This window comes from Mus caroli, chromosome 4 (assembly GCF_900094665.2).
Source record: "Mus caroli chromosome 4, CAROLI_EIJ_v1.1, whole genome shotgun sequence".
Classification (NCBI taxonomy): domain Eukaryota; kingdom Metazoa; phylum Chordata; class Mammalia; order Rodentia; family Muridae; genus Mus; species Mus caroli.
Window position 1 is genome coordinate 120,117,258 of NC_034573.1, and position 20,912 is coordinate 120,138,169.

The 20,912-nt window shown below is 49.9% G+C and overlaps 2 protein-coding genes across 6 annotated transcripts in view; one reads left to right on the plus strand and one right to left on the minus strand.

Annotated features, from left to right (window-relative positions):
* Positions 1 to 798: 798 nt before the first annotated feature.
* On the plus strand, positions 799 to 7,577 carry Fabp3 (fatty acid binding protein 3). Its single transcript, XM_021159459.2, has 4 exons — positions 799 to 914; positions 4,448 to 4,620; positions 6,097 to 6,198; positions 7,305 to 7,577. The coding sequence occupies exons 1-4, from the start codon at positions 842 to 844 to the stop codon at positions 7,356 to 7,358; spliced, it is 402 nt and encodes a 133-aa protein (XP_021015118.1). The 5' UTR covers positions 799 to 841; the 3' UTR covers positions 7,359 to 7,577.
* A 602-nt stretch (positions 7,578 to 8,179) lies between these two features.
* Zcchc17 (zinc finger CCHC-type containing 17) overlaps positions 8,180 to 20,912 on the minus strand; it is a 43,054-nt gene continuing 30,321 nt past the window's right edge. For all 5 annotated transcript variants that reach the window (XM_029476066.1, XM_029476065.1, XM_021159455.2 and 2 more), the window contains 2 exons: positions 19,308 to 19,453; positions 8,180 to 8,928 (listed from right to left, as the gene is read on the minus strand). In XM_029476066.1, the coding sequence (XP_029331926.1) occupies positions 8,767 to 8,928; positions 19,308 to 19,453 (308 nt within the window). In that variant the 3' untranslated portion in view covers positions 8,180 to 8,766. The remainder of the gene's footprint in view (positions 8,929 to 19,307; positions 19,454 to 20,912) is intronic.

Here is a 20,912-nt window from a genome sequence, read left to right on the forward strand (position 1 = left end):
GACTGCGGAGAAAGGCGCAGGCAGGAGACATTCCGCAGGGAGGGGCTAGCACGTGTGGGGCTAGCATGAGGGAAGCAAGGTCACGTTCTCCGCCAGCAGGTGAGGCGCCGGGCAGCTCAGCCATCCGCGGTGACCAAGGCAACTCTTCTCCACTTGTCTGGGAGGAGCAAGAGGGCTCAAAGGCCACTAGACCATGCTCTCTGTCAGGCCTCGAATTCATTTTTACTTATGGAGACCGCGTCATTCCTCTCCGAGCCTCTGAGTCTCCTCTTCTTCAAGAAGGGGACATAGGGCCGTTGAGATGGGTCATTGGGTAAAGGCCCTTGCTGTCAAGCCTTGACGACCCCAGTTTGATGCGTGGGACCCACACCGTGGAAGGAGAGACGGGACTCCCGCGAGTTACAACGCCCCAGTCTCCCACCCCTTCCCCATAAGTACGCCTACACGTGCATGCACAATATAAGAATAAAACCACAGCGAATTAAAAAACAAGGCGGCAGAAGGATCAGGCGGCGTTTCCCCAGCGTGGCACCAGCTCAAGGGCGAGTTTCCTTTCAGTATGGCCGGGGGATGCTCTACTTGGGTTGTGGGAAGCGCCCCGCAGCCAGGCCAGGGATGGGTTAGATGGCACCAGCAGGACCGCGGGCGCCGCTGACGTAGGCGCCGGGAGGGCTGTGGGGGATGGGCGCCAGCCCTTTGCGGGAGTGCAAGCCCCGGCTTCCTATTTCGGGAGCGAGGGGTGTGGGCCACTTTCATCATGTGATGCGAGGGCTATTTAAAGAGGCTGTCCGGCCGGGAGCTGCGGTTCTCAGTGCCTGCACGCTTCCTCACTCATCGCACCATGGCGGACGCCTTTGTCGGTACCTGGAAGCTAGTGGACAGCAAGAATTTTGATGACTACATGAAGTCACTCGGTGAGCGAACGAATGGCGCAGGATCTAGGGTCAGGAGGGCCGGCAAGGCGGTCTTGGCGCTGAGCTCCCAGGGAGAGTGCCCCATGTGCCTCCCGCAAGCTCCTCGCCGGTCCAGACAGGGAATACTGAAGCGCGGAGGGTGGCCTGGGCTGAAGCCACTCCACTCCACCCCACCCCACCCCGGCCTCCTGGGAAGGGGGTGTCGCGGTCCAAGCTTGGCGAGCCTCGTAGCTGGAGGGGAAGGCGTAGAGGCAGCTGTGGCCGCAGAGGTCACGTAGAGGGATGGGAGGCTTTCTAGAAAGCAATGTGATCTGGAGGTGGAAAGGGGAGGGAAAGAAGGGCGGGAGGCTGGTCGCAGGAGAAAGCAAAGAGGAGCGTGGTGGTCCAGAAATTGAATCCCGAAAGGGAATAGAGCAGATAGGAGTGTACTGTAAGAGGAAGTACCTAGGAGCCTGGAGGAAGACTAAAGAAAATCAGTGAATTCCATCTGGGAAGAGGTGAAGACACAGGCAGTCAGGCAGTAACAAGCCCTACCCCTCCATGTTGGGGTAGTGAAGAGGCCTCTCTCTGGAAGATGCCCTGGGATCAGTCGGAGACGCTGCTGCTAGAGCAGGGCAAGATGACCACTACACATAGGCTTCCCAGTCTACACATAGCACCAGTCGGCCACCCGATCAGTGCCGGGGATAGGGTGAAGAAAGCCATTGCCTGGGATAGAGCAGAGGGTGCCAGAAGGAAGGTGAAGAGCTGTGAAAGGGGAGGTGTGGCTTGGGGCTGGGGAAGAGTAATGCTTCAAAGAACCGCACATGTAAGATCTGGGGAAATTGTGTGGTGTGGACGGTGACACAACGCCTTTAGCCAGCACTCTGGGAGGCAGAGGCAGGCGAATCTCCGAGTTCCAGGCCTGGTCTATACAGAGAGAATTCCAGGACAGCCAGGACTACACAGAGAAACCATGTCTTGAAAAAAAGAAGAGTCCCATGATTTGCTTAATAGGAAACCAGCTTGGTACACATGAGCTCATCACCTCATAGGAAAGCCCAGGATTTCTTTTTGAAGACTGAACTTAGCCTTGTGCATGCCCCCTACTGCTGAGTTATACTCCCTTACCACACACACACACACACACACACACACACACACACACACTCTTTTTACTCTGTGTAACAGGTTCTCACTAACTTGCCCAGGTTGGCTTTGATCTTGTAACCTGCCATCTCGGCCTTCCAACTAGTTGAGTACCCAGAACTACCTAGAGTTCTTCCCATTTCAACAGAGGCCTGGGAGTGGGGTATGTCACATGAACCACTTATCCAAGATGGGCTCCAGCCCTTCCTTTCTTGCCTTGAGCTTAGATAAAGACCCTTGCCTGCGGAGTCCCTGGCTAGATCATCCTGGTCTAGGAGGCTGGGGCAGGGGAAACGGGACTGAGTCATGCCTGAGCTAGCTTCCACTCCGTCTTCCCCAGGAAGGAGGGCTGGAATCGGACATGTTGAGGGATGTGTGTAGGTGCCTCTCACCTACTTCCGGCTCTTCTCTGAAACAGGCCCACAAAGCAATTTGTCCTTTTGGTTTGGGGAATGGAACCCAAGGCCCTTTGCCCATGCTAAGCAAGCATTGTGACTGCTGAACAGGGCTCCAGACAGGGCTCCCACCGGCACCTACCCTACCCTGAGGACAGCATAGCTCTCCAGGAGGCAGCTGATCTTGTCTTTTGTTTTGAGACAGGGTTTTACTATGTATCCCTGGCTCCCCTGGAGCTCCCTAAGGAGACCCGGTCCTCTTGTCTCTTCCTCTCCCGCACTGGGGTTAGAGGCATGCGCCCACGCCCAGCTAGTTGGCTATGAAGTTAGGGAGTACTAGAATACCTGGGCTTAGTTCTGTTTCACTGAGCTGCTTTCTTAGACTTCTTTTTGCCTCAGGGCATGTTGTCTTCAGGCCATTGTTCTGTGGGTGCTGACAGAAACCAGGGCCTTGAGCAGGCTGTGCATGGGATTCTCCCAAGCTGCACCCTCAGCTTTAGTTAGGGGACTGAAATTCTATTTAGCCTAAAAATATCGACAGGCTGAAGGCCAGTAAAGTCAAGGTGCACCCCAGCTTCCAGCAGTAACTGGCTTCACTGGCACCCTACACCTATAGGTGGGTCCTGGGAAAACAGCTGGTTCACTGCTGAAGCCCAACTCACCCAGATAGCAGTAGGCAAAGCCAAGTTTCTCACTTCTTGCTGTGTAGCCAAAGCTCTTGACTTATCCTATAGAACCAAAGGTTCTTAGGACAGAGCAGCCCAGCCTAGTTTAAGTGACTTTAAGCACAGATGGTGGCTTGAAGGGTTGAGTATGTTGTTCCAAGAATGATATAGTGAGACTAAAAAGAAAGTTTGGGAATCTATGCCACTAAACTCGGATTATTTATTTACTTAGCCTTTTGGAGACAGGGTTTCACTATAGCCCATACTCTGGAGCTACGCAGCCCAAGCTGGCCTTGAATTCTCAGCATTTCCCCTGCTCCAGTCCCCTGCCTCTTGAATGAGATTCTAGGGGAGTCACCATGCTTGGCCCGTTTGACTTTGGCTAAGACAGCACCGTGTCTGAGCCTCGTTTGTAAACGGAAACTATAAAGCTTAGGTTTAGGGCTGTCCCAAGGATACTTGGCCACCACTTAGAGCTTGTGCAGTGTACACAGCTTGCAGCAGATGCACAATACCATAGCCTTATATTGGGCTGCCTCCTGCCACATCGCTGAGGATGGCTCAGCGTGTGCTGGGGCCAGACGACAGGTAGTCAACCATGGAAGACTCCAGGAAAGCTAGCAACCCAAAGCACCAAAGGCTCGACCTAAGGGGTCTGTGTACTTTACCTGCTTGAGGGACACCTGGGACCTTGCCTGGGACTCAGATCCAATGATTATGTCAGGAGTCTCCCCAGGGACTTCCAAGTCATGCAGTTGTCGCTACTATTTCAGCCCCCTACGTCTGTGGAAGACAAGACTCCTTTGTATCTCTAACCAGGAGGCTTTGAAACTGACGCTGCCACACAGACGGCAGAGAGCACTACTGTCTCAGTTTTCTGGGTGGAAATGGGAGACGACCCTTGTCCTGGGGACTCTAGAAGGCAGTTGACGATCTCTTGGTTCTTCAGTCCTGTTCTGAGTGTTCAGGAGACTAGAAGCCAGCGGGTACCCAGCTCTGGAGCGACACAGTGCTTAGCAGCTTCCATCTGAATTGTGACCCTGTTCACATCTACAAAATCTTCCAGGGACAGGACTGCATGAGGGGCTGGCTATATGCCTCACACCCCTTGGTACCTTCCTTGCCACTGTTGCCGACCCTCCCCTGAATCCACATGTCTCATATTTGACATGAGTTTAACGGCTGCTGAGCTAAGGGAAAGACTGAATGAGAAAACGGCCCCACACAAAGACGTGGGCCACTGTGGATTGCCTTCCCCATGCCTAGGCCACAAACTTCTCTTTGGGTCTGTACAACACGTCTCTACCCTACCTAATGTGTCCTCAACTATCTGCCCCTGCCTTAGGTGTGGGTTTTGCCACCAGACAGGTGGCTAGCATGACCAAGCCTACTACCATTATCGAGAAGAACGGGGATACTATCACCATAAAGACACAAAGTACCTTCAAGAACACAGAGATCAACTTTCAGCTGGGAGTAGAGTTCGACGAGGTGACAGCAGATGACCGGAAGGTCAAGGTGAGTCAGAGAAAGGGGATAGAGGGCACTGGATGGAACACCACAGGGTAAGAGGCTGGCCCTCTTAGCTCCTTGGCTTTTTAACCCCAAGGGGCAGGTTCATAAAGCCTGCTCAGTGCTGTGATGGCCCAGGGACTAAGTATAAGCTCTGGCCTGTGTTCTTCTCACTTTCCTGGGAAGGATCTATCAGCTGTCACTGGAGTGGGCAGCAGAGCCAAGTTATTCTTCCGACCTTGTGCCTCCAGCTCCAGCCAGGTGACCTTGTACACCAAGGTACGCAGTGGCTCTGAGGACATCAGCAGCCATGGCTGTGACCTGAAGTGTTTTAGGAATGATGCCCAGAAGTCAGTGCCCTACAGCGAGGTCATCCTGGCTCTGGCAGCAGAGGAGGCAGCTGGGAACAACAAGCTGAGTTCTATCCACAGGTTTCCTGCTCTGTAGCTCCCAGGCTAGACCACTGACCGGAACAAACTGTTTCCTGTGCCACCAGTTGACAGGCACCTGCATTTACCAACAGGAGTGCTGTTGGGTGTCCGTAGTCTCTTCAAGTATTTATTTAAGGGTATGGGAGGGAGTGTCTACCTCCAGTGATGCTCAGTTATCTCATGGTGGTTATCTTCTTAGCAGCTTGTTCGAAATCTCCCAGCACTGGGCCACGCACAGAACTAAGTAACATCTGTATCTATAGGTTGTCCCTATACCAGTATCTTCTACATCACAACCCTAAAATTCATCTCTTCAGTTCTTTCCTCCTCACAGTTGCCCCCAGAAAGAACAGGGTAGGTACCAACCAGTCTTGCAGTTACAGAGGAGCCCAGCCCAGGACCACACAGCAAGCTGGCCGTGAAGATGGGGAAGGCGCCCTGCTACACCCTGCTCCACCACATGTCCCTACCTACCTACATCCTTGAACTTGCCATCTTCCTTGAGAGACCAGATCTCACATTAAATACAACAGTGGTCCACTGGGATGTCTGAACAATGGGGAATGAAGATTCCAGAAGGTGGAATATAGACAGGAAAGAGACAAGTGACAGCCATCACCTTTCTAGACTCCTATGGACAAATCCTGCTTAGCTCTCCTTCTGACTGCAACTCCCAAATTCCTAAAGAGCAGCTGCCCAACACGAACTAGCTGAGATAGGCTGGCAGCACCAAGGACCGAATGGTCACTGGAGCTAGAGCTAGAGAACACTCCAAGGATACTTGGGTCCTCGGTCCAAGGACCTTGAAATTGCCGCTCTTTCGCCAGTTAAGGGAGGTCACATGATAGAAGCAAAAGTCTAATTTGCCAATATATCAAGGCTGAGCTGCCTGTCATGCGCACTGCCAGAGGGTCCCGCCCCTGCAGAACAGGAAGCCTGGGCAGCTGGGCTGGAGGTGGGCTGTCTGCGTGCTGATCCCAGCACCATCACTGATTAGGCTCATGGTTTGTCCTGGCTCTGGTCACAGCTTAGGCTCTGTCTCTCTCCACAGTCAGTGGTGACGCTGGACGGAGGCAAACTCACCCATGTGCAGAAGTGGAACGAGCAGGAGACAACACTAATTAGGGAGCTAGTTGACGGGAAACTCATCCTGGTAAGATGGGCAGTGACGGGCCTTAAAGCAACAAGTACCACGCCTTCTCCAGCCCGACTAGGACAAGAGAGGCAGGGGTGGGGTCGTGGCTGTGGATTTATACAGGTCTTGGTTCAAGCCTCAGCCTAAAGGCTATCTGACAACACCATAACCTTCAAGGGTCACTGAAATGGGGGCTGCTGGGAGGCCAGTGTATTTAGAGTCCAAAGCACTGGCCAAATGGGAAGAACGCAGCAGGCACCCACAAACACTTCCTCCTGCTTGCTGTTCCCTGGGAAGAGGCAGAAAGCAGGACCAGTAGATCCCAGGCTGGAGAGGAGCAGCTGCCATCCTCTCCCCTCCTGGGTAGAAATGCAGGAGTCTGCAGGAGCAAGTGTGTGCCTGGTGGGCACTGCCAGGGAGCAGCCACCTCCTTACTCACAATTTTGTCTACTGTTCCTGGCTTCCTGAAAATATCTATTGTCTAGCTAGGAGGTGATACAACCAGGCCTGCAGATCTGCTTTGGGACAAGTTTGAAAGCATCCCTGGAATGGTCCCTACATCCTTGTAGGACTGTACCTGGGCCAGGAGCATGGACCACAATGTCAGCATCACAGACCTCGGTGGCTCAGTGGAACCCACTGATTGCATATTCACATGAGACTGGGGTCCCCACTGAGTTAGAAGTAAAGGGCCTAGCTCTGGAAGGGAGGTAACAAAGAGATGTTCACTGGGCAGCTAGAGTAAGGTGAGGCTGTGGCTGGGCTCTACAGTGCCAGAATACTGCATGTTAGGGGAGGGAGGAAAAGTTGGCAGCTTAGCAGTTTCTCAAGGCTCTGTTCTTATCACCTGCTTGTCTGCCGCATGCACCAGGCACCCCCTTAGGCAGGCGCTGAACACAAAGGAGAACAGGAATGTACTGGATCTTGACCAGTTTACCTCCTCTCTCAAGGGCCTATTTCCCCCCCCAAATCTCTAAAATGGTAATTATAACATCTTAAAAGATTTGTATCAGAAAAAAAGTAAAGTGCCTGGCACACAGTAGGTACTCAAGTGCTGATCAGGATGAGGGCGGGGAGCACTCCCTCCCCTGCTCTGCCCCATCTGACCCTGTCTTTCTTTCTAGACTCTCACTCATGGCAACGTGGTGAGCACTCGGACTTATGAGAAGGAGGCGTGACCTGGCTGCTCCTCTGCCAACTGGCCACCCCTCAGCTCAGCACCATGCTGCCTCATGGTTTTCCCCTCTGACATTTTGTATAAACATTCTTGGGTTGGGATTTTTCTGGAGATTCGGGGCATCAGCCTGGACCCAGTACCTACTATGTATGTGGTTTATTTTTTAAAACTGTATCCAAAGGGTGCTCCAAGGTCAATAAAGCAGAACCAAGGCCACCCAGTTGTCTGTCTTTGGTCCTCCTTTCCTGTGTGTCAGGTTGAAATGAAGGCCTATAGGCCTATAGGGAAGCAGCACTGTCAAGGAGCCGAGTGGACAGGCTCAAGGGTCAGTTAAGGAACAGCAGCACCTATGTAATGCCCTTACACTGACCTGCCAAGGCTCAGAGAAGCTAGCTGTCATTCTAGCATCTATGCAAGCCCTCACACTGGCCCGCCCAAGGCAGAGCAGCTGGCTGTCACTGTGCAGCTACTTCACATTCATCCTGCACAGAACATTCCTGGATTTGCTGTATGGTGTGCTGTGGTCACCCTCCCTCTATAGAGTACAGGCTCAGGACATCAAGGTCCAGGTGTGAACAACTGTGGTGGGAGGTGATTGCTAAGAGTCGCCCACGCGTGCCCAGCAAGTCCCCAGGGCTACAAATACGAGGGAAGGCGGTCATCACTATGGACGAGAGGGTTTATGAGTAATCTCAAGAAAGCTGTGACCTGCTGGTGGCCTTGGCTGTGTGCCTCGGCTTGGCCTCTTTCCAGGGTCTTGGATAACATAGTAAGTGTTTTATGTGAACTAATGTGTTAAGTCTGTAAGTCACCCAGGAAGGATTATAGGAATAAAGCCTTTTTGGAAAGTTTAAAACCAAACACATTTCCATTTATGCCAGGAGTTTAAGCAGAGGCTTGAAATGGAACCAGTCACTCACACCATGACAGACAGGAAGCAGAGCAATGACCTTGGCTGCAAATCTCTGGTTCAGCAGTCACTGGAGTACAGGCCCTGGCTGAGGGGATGGAGGCTGCAGAGTCTACCCACAGCCACCGCAGACAGCAGGCAGGTTGGGGCTGCTCTCTCTCTCTCATGGCCAGGCTCCCCTCCACAGCAGCACCTGTGGCTCCAGCATGGACTCCTGCAGAGGAATCCAGCTCGGGCAGTGGCAGCCGGTTGGGACTAGAACCTTCTGCTGAATGAAGACACTGAGTGCATGAATGCAATGGCTGCAGGGGTCGCTTGCAAAGGATCAGGAGCAACAAGGGAAAATCATGTTGGGAGGGGCCCTGCGGGGCCCCAATCTGCTTGCTGCAGGAGGAGAAGCCATCTGAGACCATGGGGACAAGTCAGTGGGTAGGAGGCAGGCCACACTCTCACTAGTGAGTCTTTGCAGGAGTCAGGGCTGCTGCAGCTTGTTCCATCCTCATTCCTTGTGCTTCTTCTTGTGCTTCTTCTTCTTCTTTTTCTTCTTGGTAGCCTTGCTGTCTTTTGATGAATGCCTCGCCTTCTTGCCCGTGTCACTCTCAGAGTCAGAGCTATCACAGTCAGATGACTTCCTGTCTCTATGTTTCTTTTTCTTCTTTTCCTAAAAGGGAAATGTAAGGTTTCAACATCCTTGTGTCTCTAGGTAACATGAAAGCCACAGCAGGTGATCAGCAGCAGGTGACTACCGCTGTGTGTGGTGCAGGCCCACAATTCCAGCAGTGGGAAAGTGGGGACAAGGACATGAAGAGTTCAAGGTCAGGCAGGACTGCACAAGCCCTTGCAAAAAGAAACCCGGGAAAAGTGGTGCAAGCCCGAAACCCCAGTGCTCCAGAGGCAGATCTGGGAGGGCGCACACCATGAGCTCCAGCCCAGCCAGACTAAAATCCCAAATGAGAGGGTACGCTAAGACACGCAACACTCGTAGACTTTTATCCTATTTGAACCATGGTGAAAGTGTGCTGATGTATAAAACACAGACAGACAGACAGACAGACAGACACATACACACACACACACACACACACACACACACTCATACCCTCACTTGTGCATGGTTAATGCCCTGGGACTCCCTGAGGCTGGAGTTAGTTGTGTGTGGTTGTGAGACACCCAGTGTGGGTCCCGGGAACTGAACTCTGTGAACTTGAGTAGCACTTTCCAGTCCAGTGGTTTGTTGTTGTTGTTTTAAAACAAGCATCTCGTCTTTGTCATTTGTCTGTTTTTGAGACAGGGTTTCTCTGTGTAACCCTGGCTGTCATAGAACTCACTCTGTAGACCAGGCTGGCCTGGAATTGAGAGATCTGCCTGACTCAGCTGGGGTTAGGGTGTGTGTCACCACTGTCGGGCTACTAGCAGGGCATGGTAGACCTCAGTGAGTTCTTGGCCAGCCTGGTCTATATAGTTCCAAGATGACCAGGGCCATGGAAAGAGACCCTGTCTCAAAACAAATAAGTTTAGGTCAATCTTTTTAATGTTCAGAACATCAGGGAAAACAAGTATTTTGGGGGGAAGGAGTTTTTTGAAGCAGGGTCTCATGTAGCCTAGGTTTCTCCTTGAACTCCTGATCCCCCTGCCTCAGCTTCCCGAGTGCTAGAACTGCATGAGTGTACTACCATGTCGGCTATTTGCATTCTTTGGAAGAAATATGTATTCCTCTACTGTAATTATTATAATTTATGTGTGCGCATGTGTGCGCATGTGCACTGCACTCCATAGCCCACAACCAGCAGTTAGAGGACAACTTTCAAGAGTCACTTCTCTCCCACCTAGGGATCCAACTCAGGCCTCAGCGTGGCAGCTGCACTCACCTGCTGAGCAACACCACTGGCCCCTCTGCTATCGTTTTCAATAAAAAATATCTTCATAAGAAAGCTGACTTCACACTCACACTAAATAAAATAAATAAATTAAATAAGGGCTTTTAAGATTCTAGATAGTGCCGGGCGTGGTGGCGCACGCCTTTAATCCCAGCACTCGGGAGGCAGAGGCAGGTGGATTTCTGAGTTCGAGGCCAGCCTGGTCTACAAAGTGAGTTCCAGGACAGCCAGGGCTATACAGAGAAACCCTGTCTCAAAAAACCAAAAAAAAAAAAAAAGAAAGCTTACTCGACAGAGCATGGCTTGGGAGGTCCAGAACCCTGGAGGGGTGAGGCACCGCCACAGAGGTTGGGGACAGTCCTGATCTCCTGGTGGCTGCCAGAATGTAGACTGTAGCCCCACTGTGATTCAAACTTGACCTTACAGTGGCCCCACTGATGTGCTGGCAATGGGACAATGGTCTCTCTTCCCCCAAAGGGTACTATGGATCTGTGGCATGAAGGAGCTTCAGGAGGGAGCATGGTCACGTGACCTTCCCTCACCCTCAAAGAAAGGGCAGGAGCAGAATGTGCCAGAAAGTTGCAAAGGTAAACAAACATTTCACATCACTCTTTTTTTCCCACGGGGGGGGGGGAATCCTAAAGTTAGACACACAACCACACAATCATGTCACCAGAGCTAACAGCATAAACCCACAGAGTTGGCAGGCTGGCTCCTAGGCTCCTGTGGGGCAACCTGGGGAGTTCTTCACACTGGATAAGCTGCCTCAGCAGAGTTCCTAAGAGGAGAGGGAGGGAGGGAGAGCGGAGAAGTGAGGCTCTTACCCCTGAAGGCTTTGTAGCCAGCATCCTGCAAGCCTGTTTGTCTGGGCGGGAACAGGACAGCGAGCCAGGTGTCAGGCAGACCTAGGCCTGAGCTCTACTTACTGTTCTGCAGCCTGGCCAGTCATCTCACCTCACTGAGGACTAGCCCTTCAAATGGAAAACAGATAAGAATAGCAGCCACACCACATGCTGTGATGACTCAATGAAACAGTATCCATGATGTGGAGAAGTTAGAAGCTGTCCCAGGTCACAGAGGCAGGGTCGAACCCTGCATGTGGACGGTGGGACGGATGTATCTCCTGAGAGCACTGTCCGTCAGTACGGTGGTCAGAACCGCAATCTTAGAATAAGACAGTTAAATTCCAGGTCTGTCACCTGACTCACCCTGTCGCTGGGACAGGAGACTTATTTAACAGTGTTGACTTTGAAGGAAGCTCTAAGGGTAAGCTTTAAGCCTGACATATTACAGGCACTAAGCAATACCTAACAGCCCCCTCACTTCCAGTGCTGGGGACTGAGTCCACAACTTCATGCACACCAGGCAGATGTTCTACCATAGATTTACTCAGTTCAGCAACTCCTAGGTCTAGCCCTTCAAATGGTCTCCTCACAGTCTCAGCAAATAAGTAGAGCCAACAAGTTAAAGATTTCTTCAAAAAAGTAGAGAGTAAAAAAAAAAAAAAAATGCCTTCCAGACCTGCGTTCCCAAGTTCTAGCAACCGTGGCTAGGGGTGCATCCATGTGACTTCATGAAAGGTGGTGAATCCATGGTTTGGTTTCAGAGCCTGGTGAGGCTCTGTCCCTTCTTAGGCAGGGCAGTCCTGGGAAGGTAAATGAGCTGACATCCCAACCCGCCAACAGAGGCAAACAAGAAGCACATGGCTTCTCTGCCTTGTGTGAGAGTATCCCACAGGGCTTAGCTCTGCTTTTGTTTTTTCAGACAGTCTCACTATTTGCCCTGGCTAACCTGGCACTCAAGATGTAGCTCAGGCTAGCCTCACACTTGAAGCCAGCCTCCCAGTTCTGCTGTGATTACTGGTGCACCCTCTAATGGCCAGTTCTTAGATCTCACTTCCTCCATCTATCAGCCAAGATGGGCACTCACCATCCAGCCTCACATGCCCCATGCCTACTAATTTACCTTCAGGTCATCTCAGAGACGCCAAGTGAACTGATACACGGATGATGTCCACATTTCTGTCTTTTACTTTAGCTTCCCCCCCTGAACCCTAATGTGAATCAAATGTCTATCCCACAGTCTCCTTAGGGTGTGTAACAGGCACCTCAATTCCTTGCCCATCCCTTCTCACAGACTCAACCTCGTCCACGTCTCCTTCTCATCTTCATAGACAGCAACTCAAACTAACGCCTCTCCCCAAGACAGGGCTCGTCCTCTGTGCAGCCCTGGCTGTCCTGGAATGCACTGTTAGAACAGGCTGGCCTCAAACTCAGAGATTCGCCTGCTTCTGCCTCTTAGGCACTAGGATCAAAGGTGTGTGCCACTCCCACCCGGCTCAAACTAAGATCTCGACAGCTTCTCTAGTGTCTCTCACCTTGGATCTTTCAGTTTCAGTCCAATTTTGATGCCGTCGTTACCAGTTCCCTCCCCTGCCATCTATCCGATCTTTCAGTAGACCCTGTCAGCTCTGCCTGCAAACCCACGCATCCTTTCTCACCCTTTCTACTGTGGTCATGCCAGCATGCTCCAGGTGTATTCACCTGGATTAAGTGTCTGTCACCAGGCCTACAGATTCTGACCTTACTTTCTCACTCACATGTTTCCACACAGCAGCCAGAACAATTATCTTAAAAGGGAAGGCAGAGGCAGATGGATCTCTGTGAGTTCGAGGCCGGGCTGTTCTATACAGCAGGTTCTGGGTCAGCCAGTACTAGGCAGTGAGACTGTCAGATCACTGCACTGCTGAAAAGCTCTACTTGAGTGGAAAATGAAGGTCTTACAACAAGCAGCCAGGCCCTCTGCAGTCTCCAGGCCTCCTCTTCTGCCACTCACCCTATGCTACCTACACTGCCTCCGCACTTTCCTGAAGTGTGCCAGCTCATGCCCAGCACCCAGCTACTGCAGTGATGCAGATAATATTTTTATCCAAATAATACTCTTTTTTTTTTTTTTTTTTTTTTTTTGGCTTTTTGAGACAGGGTTTCTCTGTGGAGCCCTGGCTGTCCTAGAACTTACTCTGTAGACCAGGCTGGCCTCGAACTCAGAAATCCATCTGCCTCTGCCTCCCAAGTGCTGGAACTAAAGGCGTACACCACCACTGCCTGGCTAATAATATTCTTTTTAAGACAAGGCCTTGCTATGCAGCCCAGATAGGCCTTGACCTTGACTCCCCAGCCTCTCGTGCTGGGATTACAGGAGAGCACTCATTATTACACTGGCTTCAGATGACAGTCTATAAGAGCAGCACCCTATCTGCAATGGCAATAAAGGGCTGGGCTGTGGCCCAGTGGCAGAGCACTGGCCTAGCATGTGCAAGGTCCTGGGTCCAATGCCACAAAACAACTCCAGAACTCTTTCTCCGTGGCATTTGCACTACTTGTCATATTAACATCACAGTGTGTTTGCTTACATCTCTTCCATTAACTCACATGCAGAGATGGGGATTCTGGCCACTTTCTTCATTCTGTCCCTCAGTGACTGGAACAGAGGTACACACAACAGAAGCTCAAGTACAGTGTGTGTGGACAGAAGGGTGGGAGATGCTGCCATACCACAAAAGTGGATGTAGCGTACCTGGGTGTGATCTCAGCATCTGCTAGACGAAGACAGGAAGACCAGGCGTTTAAGGTCATCCTCCACTACCCTCTCAAAAGTAGGAGAGGGTAGGGAGAGGCAGGAGGATGGCTCAGCAAGATAAGCACTTGCTGTACGAACCTTGTGACCCATGTTCAATCCCCCAGAACCCACAGAAGAGTGCGAAGAGAGAGCTGACCTTATGAAGCTGTCCTCTGACCTCTGACACAGGCTGTGGCACGTGCACGCCATCACACACACCATAATACACTGAAATAATGAATATGTTTTTTTAAAGCTGAAGCACTGAGGCTTCTGAACAGACTTTGCAGGGCATCTTCTGTCTCACAGGCTTAGTATTAGATAGGTTCTTCTACCAGAATGCAGAAGGCAGACTTGGGAAGAAATGGTTCTTCTCAAGGTTAAACAGCTTCCAGCTGCAGTCCTGAGCAGGCTTGCCTACACTTCACTTCCTGTCCTTTGAAGGTCATGAGAGCCAGAGACCTCTCTCCTTTCTTACTGTGCATACCTTGGCTGATTATCTTTCTCCTTAAGCAACTAGGTGAGTGAATGATGTGACCTTACTTCATGTGAGATGCCTACCACATACAGTCACTCCGGTTCCCATCCCTGTTGGCAGTGTGGATGGAATGACCTTCAGATATGTACATGTTCGGTTCTGTACGTGGCCCCAGAACTACGAGTACTGGAGTAATGTCCAAGCCCACACACGGACTCCCAAAGTCCATTTCTTATGAAAAGGAAAGCCCATCCCTAAGGGAACCCAAGGTTTGGTGGGGCAGCAGTAGTGGTGCTCAGGTGAGGCAGGAGGATAGTAAATTCAAGCCAGCCTGGGATACCCCGTCTCCAAGAGGAGAAAGGGGAAAGGGAAAAAGAGATTTAGAGAGTACAAGAACAGATAAAAGGACCCAGGAACCTGGGAGACCTGAACCTGATTTATAAGATGCCGAGAAGTAAGTCAACATGCAACCTAGAAGATAAAGCCTCTGGGCGGGCTCCATGTAAGGGGCCTGGCTTGCTTCCAGCCCTGACGACCTACACGACAGGAAGAGAGAACAGTCATCTCCAAGTTAGTTGTCCTTGGACCTCCACAAGAGCAAACCACGATGTTATTCCTCTCCAACAAAATGAATAAATAATTCATTTTTAAATAAACTGGCTAAGCCATTTCTTTAATCTCAGCACTCAGGAGGCAGAGGCAGGTAGAGCCCTGTCAGGCCAACCACAGTTATAAAGTGAAACCCTGTCTCATAAAACGAAAAACAAAACACACAAACAAAAATGGGCTAGAGGTGATCTTACTGTCATGACAATCAAATGTCTGACACTGTCCTGGACACATGTGAGGCAGGAGCACCATCATTTTAAAATGTTTAAAATACTCCCTTCTCCAGGCACAGCTACAAAGCAACAGCACACAGGAGGCCAGCTGCAGGATCACCAATCCAAAGCTAGCCTGGGATGCAAGCAGCCACACACTGTCTCAGGAAAGAAGAAAAAAGAAGAGAAGGAAGAGGAGGGGGAGGAGGAAGAGGAAGAGGAGGAGGAGGAGGAGGAGGAGGAGGAGGCAGGAACAGCCCTGGGAACTGAATGTGAGACAAAGAATAAGATAAAGCCATTATTGCTTCTCTCTTAGGGGCAGAAACAGGAAGTATGGTAAGTGTGTGTTTGGTCAGAGAGCTCATTAAAGAGATTATGTGGGGGCTGGAGACAGCTCTCTGGTTAAGCAACTCTAGTAGAGGACCCAGGTTCAATTCCCACCATCCACACAGCAGCTCACAACAAACTCCCCATTCTGGTGTCTGCTGGCATCAGGTGTACACACAGTGCACAGACAAGCACGCAGGCAAAACACCCACAAACATTAAATAATAGCAATAAACCCCAAGGGACTGGAGAGCATGGCAGCGTGGTTAAGAGTGTTGGGGTTGGGTGTTGTGGTGAAGAACCTCCAGAGGTGGAGGCAGGAGGGTCAGTTGAAGGTCAGCCTGAACTACATAAGGAGTCTGAGCTCAGTCTGAGCCGCATGAGACCATGTCTCCTAAAACTGAGATTCAATTAGGGACTAACATGTCATCACTTTCTATTCTGAGGGGCTGGCATCACCTCAGAGGGAACACTGCCAAAGATCACAACAATCCCACTCTGCAAATCAAAGAACTGCAGTTAGTTTAAACTTACACAGCCAGCTACAAGTTCCCAAGGACTTCAAACTAGGTTTGAAGTGCTAGGGAGAACCCAGGTTTAGGGACATGCAGAGAATATACAAGTCAATGATTTCCATGCTCCTTGGCTAATTCTTCTAATGGTATAATGGACCCTTTCCCTTACCTACATAACAACAACAACCCTCCATTCATGAGGGTGCCCCTGAGCAAAAAGAGAGTTTGTAAGCCTGACACAAAATGACCACTTAACAAATTTTCAAAAAGGTGAGTGCGGGGGTTCACCTGCAATCCAGCACTCAGCAGGCTGAGGCCAGAGGGCCATTGAAAGTTAAAAGCCAGCTGGGGCTACAGCGTGAAAGTCAATCTTAAAAAAACGCCAAAAAAGCTGGGTGTGGAGGTGCACACCTGTGATCCCAGCACTCAGGAGGCTGAGGTGAACCTCTGGGGAGTTTGAGGACAGCATAGTCTACAAATACAGAGTTCCAAGGCTAAACCAGGACTGCACAGTGAGAGACCCTGTTCTCCCCTACCCTTCAAACAGCAACCACAATAGAACAAAACAGAACAAAACAAAATTCAATAACCAATCACAGAAATATCCTGTAAGTTAAGGAACAACTATCGGCTGACTTTCCCTCCTTCTCTGCATAGAACATTTACATCACAGTTTCTGTCTGTACCACAACACAATCTGCTTATGAATCGCTATGCTCTAAGCAGTGAAAGGAGACAACTCCAGGAGACAGCTGTGCCCGTGCACTGACGGGAGCAGGCAAGGATGTTTTGGTAAAAATTGAAGACAATTTGATAAACACTTTCTAGAATCTTTTTTTTTTTTTGGTTTTTCGAGACAGGGTTTCTCTGTGTAGCCCCAGCTGTCCTGGAACTCACTTTGTAGACCAGGCTGGCCTCTAACTCAGAAATCCACCTGCCTCTGCCTCCCGAGTGCTGGGATTAAAGGCGTGCGCCACCACGCCCGGCACTATCTAGAATCTTAAAAGTCCGTATTTAATTTATTTATTTTATTTAGTGTGAGTGTGAGTAGCCTACATGTGTTTATGTGCACCACAAGCATCAAACCCTCTGGAACTAGAGTTCAGAATGGTTGTGAGCCATCATGTGGGTGCTAGGAATCGAACCCAGGTCCTCTGCAAGAGCAACAAGTGCTCTTAGCTACAGAGCCATCTCTCCAACCCCAAGTGCCCTAAAGTTTTCAACATCTTTTTTGTTGTTGTTTTCTTTTGTTTGTTTCTTCTCATTCTTCCTTTGAGACAGGGTCTTTCTATGTAGCCCTGGCTAGCCTCCAACTCACAGATCCACCACCACTACCCACCCCCCACCCCACGCCCCCCCAAAAAACAGAGACCCAGTCTGCATCCTCAAAATGCCTGGAACTCACTCTGCAGCCTATGCTGCCCTGATCCCTTGGCAATCCACCCTCCTCTGCCTCCTGAGTGCTGAGATGTCAGCCTGGCTCCCTTGATGCTGTAATCTTTTTAAAGATATTCTTTTTTTTAAAATTATGTTTAATGTATCTATGTATGTCTGTGAGTGCAGGGCACAGAGGCCAGAGGCATCAGACTCCTCTGGAGTGAGAGTTACAGGTGACTGCAGCTGACACATGACATGGGAGCTGGAAACTGAACATGGGTGCACTAGACAGCCAGCTCTTACCCACTGAGTCATCTCTCAGACCTCTCCCCTCTTTTGAGAAGAGTAGTTTATTTTCATTTTACATGTATGGGTGTTTGGCTTGCACAAAAGCATGTGCACCACATGCATGCAGTGCCCCTGGAGGCCAGAAGAGGGTCTCAGATCTCCTGGAATCACCTGGAGTTACAGGTGGTTGTGAGCCACCATTGGGTACTGGCAACAGAAGCCACGTCCTCTGCAGGAGCAGCCAGTGCTCTTAACTACTGAGCCTCAACTCAGTGAGCTTAACCCAGGAACATACACAAAGAAAGGTAAGGCGGTATACAGCCTAGAGCTGAAGTTGAAAGTTGGAAGTCTAAGTATCTAATAACAATGAATTAAATGAATGATTATACCTAAGCGCAGAGGTGCACTTGGAAGGAGGACCTAGAGTTTAAGGGCATCCTTGGCTATATAACAAGTTTGAGGCCAGTTTGAGCTACAAGAGAACCTGTCTCAAGAAATAACCCAATCAATCAATCAATCAATGCTCACAGTCATAGCATAAAACTTTATGTGGCTCTTTTGTTTGCTTGTTTGTTTTGCTTTCTAAAAAAGATTCATTTATTTATTTTACATATGTGAGTATCCTGTAGCTGTCTTCAGACACACCAGAAGAGGGCATCAGATCCCATTACAGATGATTGTGAGCCTCCATGTGGTTGCTGGGATTTGAACTCAGGACCTCTGGAAGAACAGTTAGTGCTCTTAACTGCTGAGCCATCAGCCACTTTGTCTTGATTTTTGAGACAGGATTTTTCTGTGTAGCCCTGGCTGTCCTGGAACTCACTCTGTAGATCAGGCTGGCCTGGAACTCTTGGGAATCTGCCATTACATGGCTTTTAACATCAAGCGTTTTAAAAACACTTAAGAATACTTAACAAATTAGGGGTTGGAGAGATGATTTAGCAGTTAAGAGCACTGGCTGCTATTCCAAAGGTCCTGAGAGTTCAATTCTTAGCACCCACATGGTGACTCACAAATATCAATAGTAAGATATAATTCCCTCTTTTGGTGTTCATAAAGAAAGAGCACTCATATATATATATATATATAATATAAAAATAAATAAATCTTAAAATAATAAGAAAAATGAAAAGGTAGAAACTAAACTATACCTATAATGACTATAATTTTATATTATATGTATAAGTATAATCATCTACTTATATTGTTGGCTAAAAAAAGTTTAGAATATGCCCAAACTACCAATAAAACTCTCTCTGAGGCTGGAGAGATGGCTCAGTGGTTAAGAGCACTGACTGCTCTTCCAGAGGTCCTGAGTTCAATTCCCAGCAACCACATGATGGCTCACAACCATCTGTAATGGGATCTGATGCCCTCTTCTGGTGGTCTGAAGACAACTACAGTGTACTCATATACATAAAAATAAATAAATCTAAAAAAAAAAACTGTTGATGAAAAGATGAGGAGGGCTTGCTTTTTTTTTTTTTCTTTTTGTTTTTCAAGGCAGGGATTCTCTGTGTAGCCCTGGCTGTCCTGGAACTCACTCTGTAGACCAGGCTGGCCTCGAACTCAGAGATCCGCCTGCCTCTGCCTCCCGAGTGCTGGGATTAAAGGTGTGGCCACCACGCCCGGCTTGAGGGCTTGCTTTTGAAATTATTCTCTACTTCTAAATGCTTACAGGAAGCATTTGTATTTGAGGCCTACCAAACCGTGACACATAGCAGCAAGGCAGCTCTTACCTTCTTTCTCTTCCTGGAAGAATTCTTTGTGGGATCAGGCTTCTCAAGTCCTTCTGCTTTTGCCTCCTCTTTTTCCTCTTCCTCTTCAGGGATCAGAGAATACTTGGTTCCACCTGGCTGCATGAAACAGTCCTTGGCAAAGTGGCCTGTGGGAAAGAACACACGGGTTAGAGAGGGAAGAAGCCACTCTCCTCGGCAGGTGGATGCTTCCTGGAGGCTCCTGACAGGGCCCTCCAAGTCAAAACATTACTGACTTTATCTGGGGCAGTGTTTCTGCCACCTCAAGGTGGCAATGCTCACTCAACCAGAGCCAGGCGAGCAGCTGGCGCAGGAGCCGTGAGAGTCCCTGGTGCGGCTCTGGAAATGGCAGAAGGCACAAGCAAGCAGGCTTATGCTGCCCTCCCTTAGCAATGGGGCTTATTAATTTTTAAAGATCTCATTTTTGGAACTCGTTCCTGACAATGAAAGGCTGCTCCAGAGAGCAGAATGCTTAACAGGGGGAACTGAATTGCAGGCCAAGGCCTAAAGGGAGAGAGCTGGCAATGTGTGGTACTGACAACCAAGCCAACAGACAGAGACAGGCAGACACCCAGGGTGCCTGAGAAGTGACAGGCTGTCAGGTCTGGCAAGGGCCACAGAGACCGTGAACCCCAAGCCCCTGCATCTGTATCTCAGGTCCTGAGGCCTAGAGTTAAGTAGCTCAGGGCCACACAGCAGCAGAGCCAACACTCAGCTCAGGTCGGATGTCTCCCTGCTTTGCGCTACTTTTGCTGCAAAGCCAACCAACCACCTTCAACTTGACCTTTGCTGACGGGGTCAAACTCTACTTGTTGTTATTCTTGCTGCTCTATGAAGCGTTCCCACTGGGCCTGTGGTATTATTGAGGGTCACTTCTGTTTTTGAGGATGAGGATTTAGTTTTTTTTAAACGCTCTATATATGCACACTTGGGGGTGGGGGTATGTGCACATGCGTGCAGGGGCCCAAGGAGACCAGAAGAGGGCGTCCAATCCCCTGGAGCCACAGGAAGGTTCTAGATAGCTCATTTCAAGAGTAGGAAAGAAGTGCATGAAGGAACGACAGAGCTAAGTGTAACGTGTTTTTATATTGAGCCCAGAAGTTAAATGAAGTCTGGAAAGAGGGCACAGCACAATTTCCCAAATACCAGGGATGCTACCACACACGATCTCCTCCAGGGGACGCCTTCCCTCATTGCTACATTCTCCTTCTCTCTCTTCACTAATAAAAGTAGAGGCTTATAAAACCCCACAAATTCAGGGCTGGAGAGGTGGCTCAGCAATTGAGAGCACTGGCTACTCTTCCAGAGGACCCAGATTCTATCCCCAGCACCAACATGGCAGCAGCTTACAACTGTCTGTAACTCCAGTTCTAGGGGATCCGACATCCTCACACAGACATGCAGGCAGGTGAAGCAGCAATGCATGTAAAGACAACAACAACAACAACAACAACAAACCTCACAAATTCAACCAGGACACAGATCTGCTACCATCACTGCAGAAAGTGAACAAAGCGGCTTTGACTTGCTTCTCTCTCTGACCCCTTCTCCCTCTCTCCCCTCCCCACCCATATGTGTTCCTAGCTG

Coding starts and splice junctions, on each gene's coding strand:
- Fabp3 (XM_021159459.2), top strand. CDS start 842: ATGGCGGACGCCTTTGTCGGTACCTGGAAGCTAGTGGACAGCAAGAAT. Junction 915..4,447: donor TGACTACATGAAGTCACTCG/GTGAGCGAACGA, acceptor CCCCTGCCTTAG/GTGTGGGTTTTGCCACCAGA. Junction 4,621..6,096: donor CAGATGACCGGAAGGTCAAG/GTGAGTCAGAGA, acceptor CTCTCTCCACAG/TCAGTGGTGACGCTGGACGG.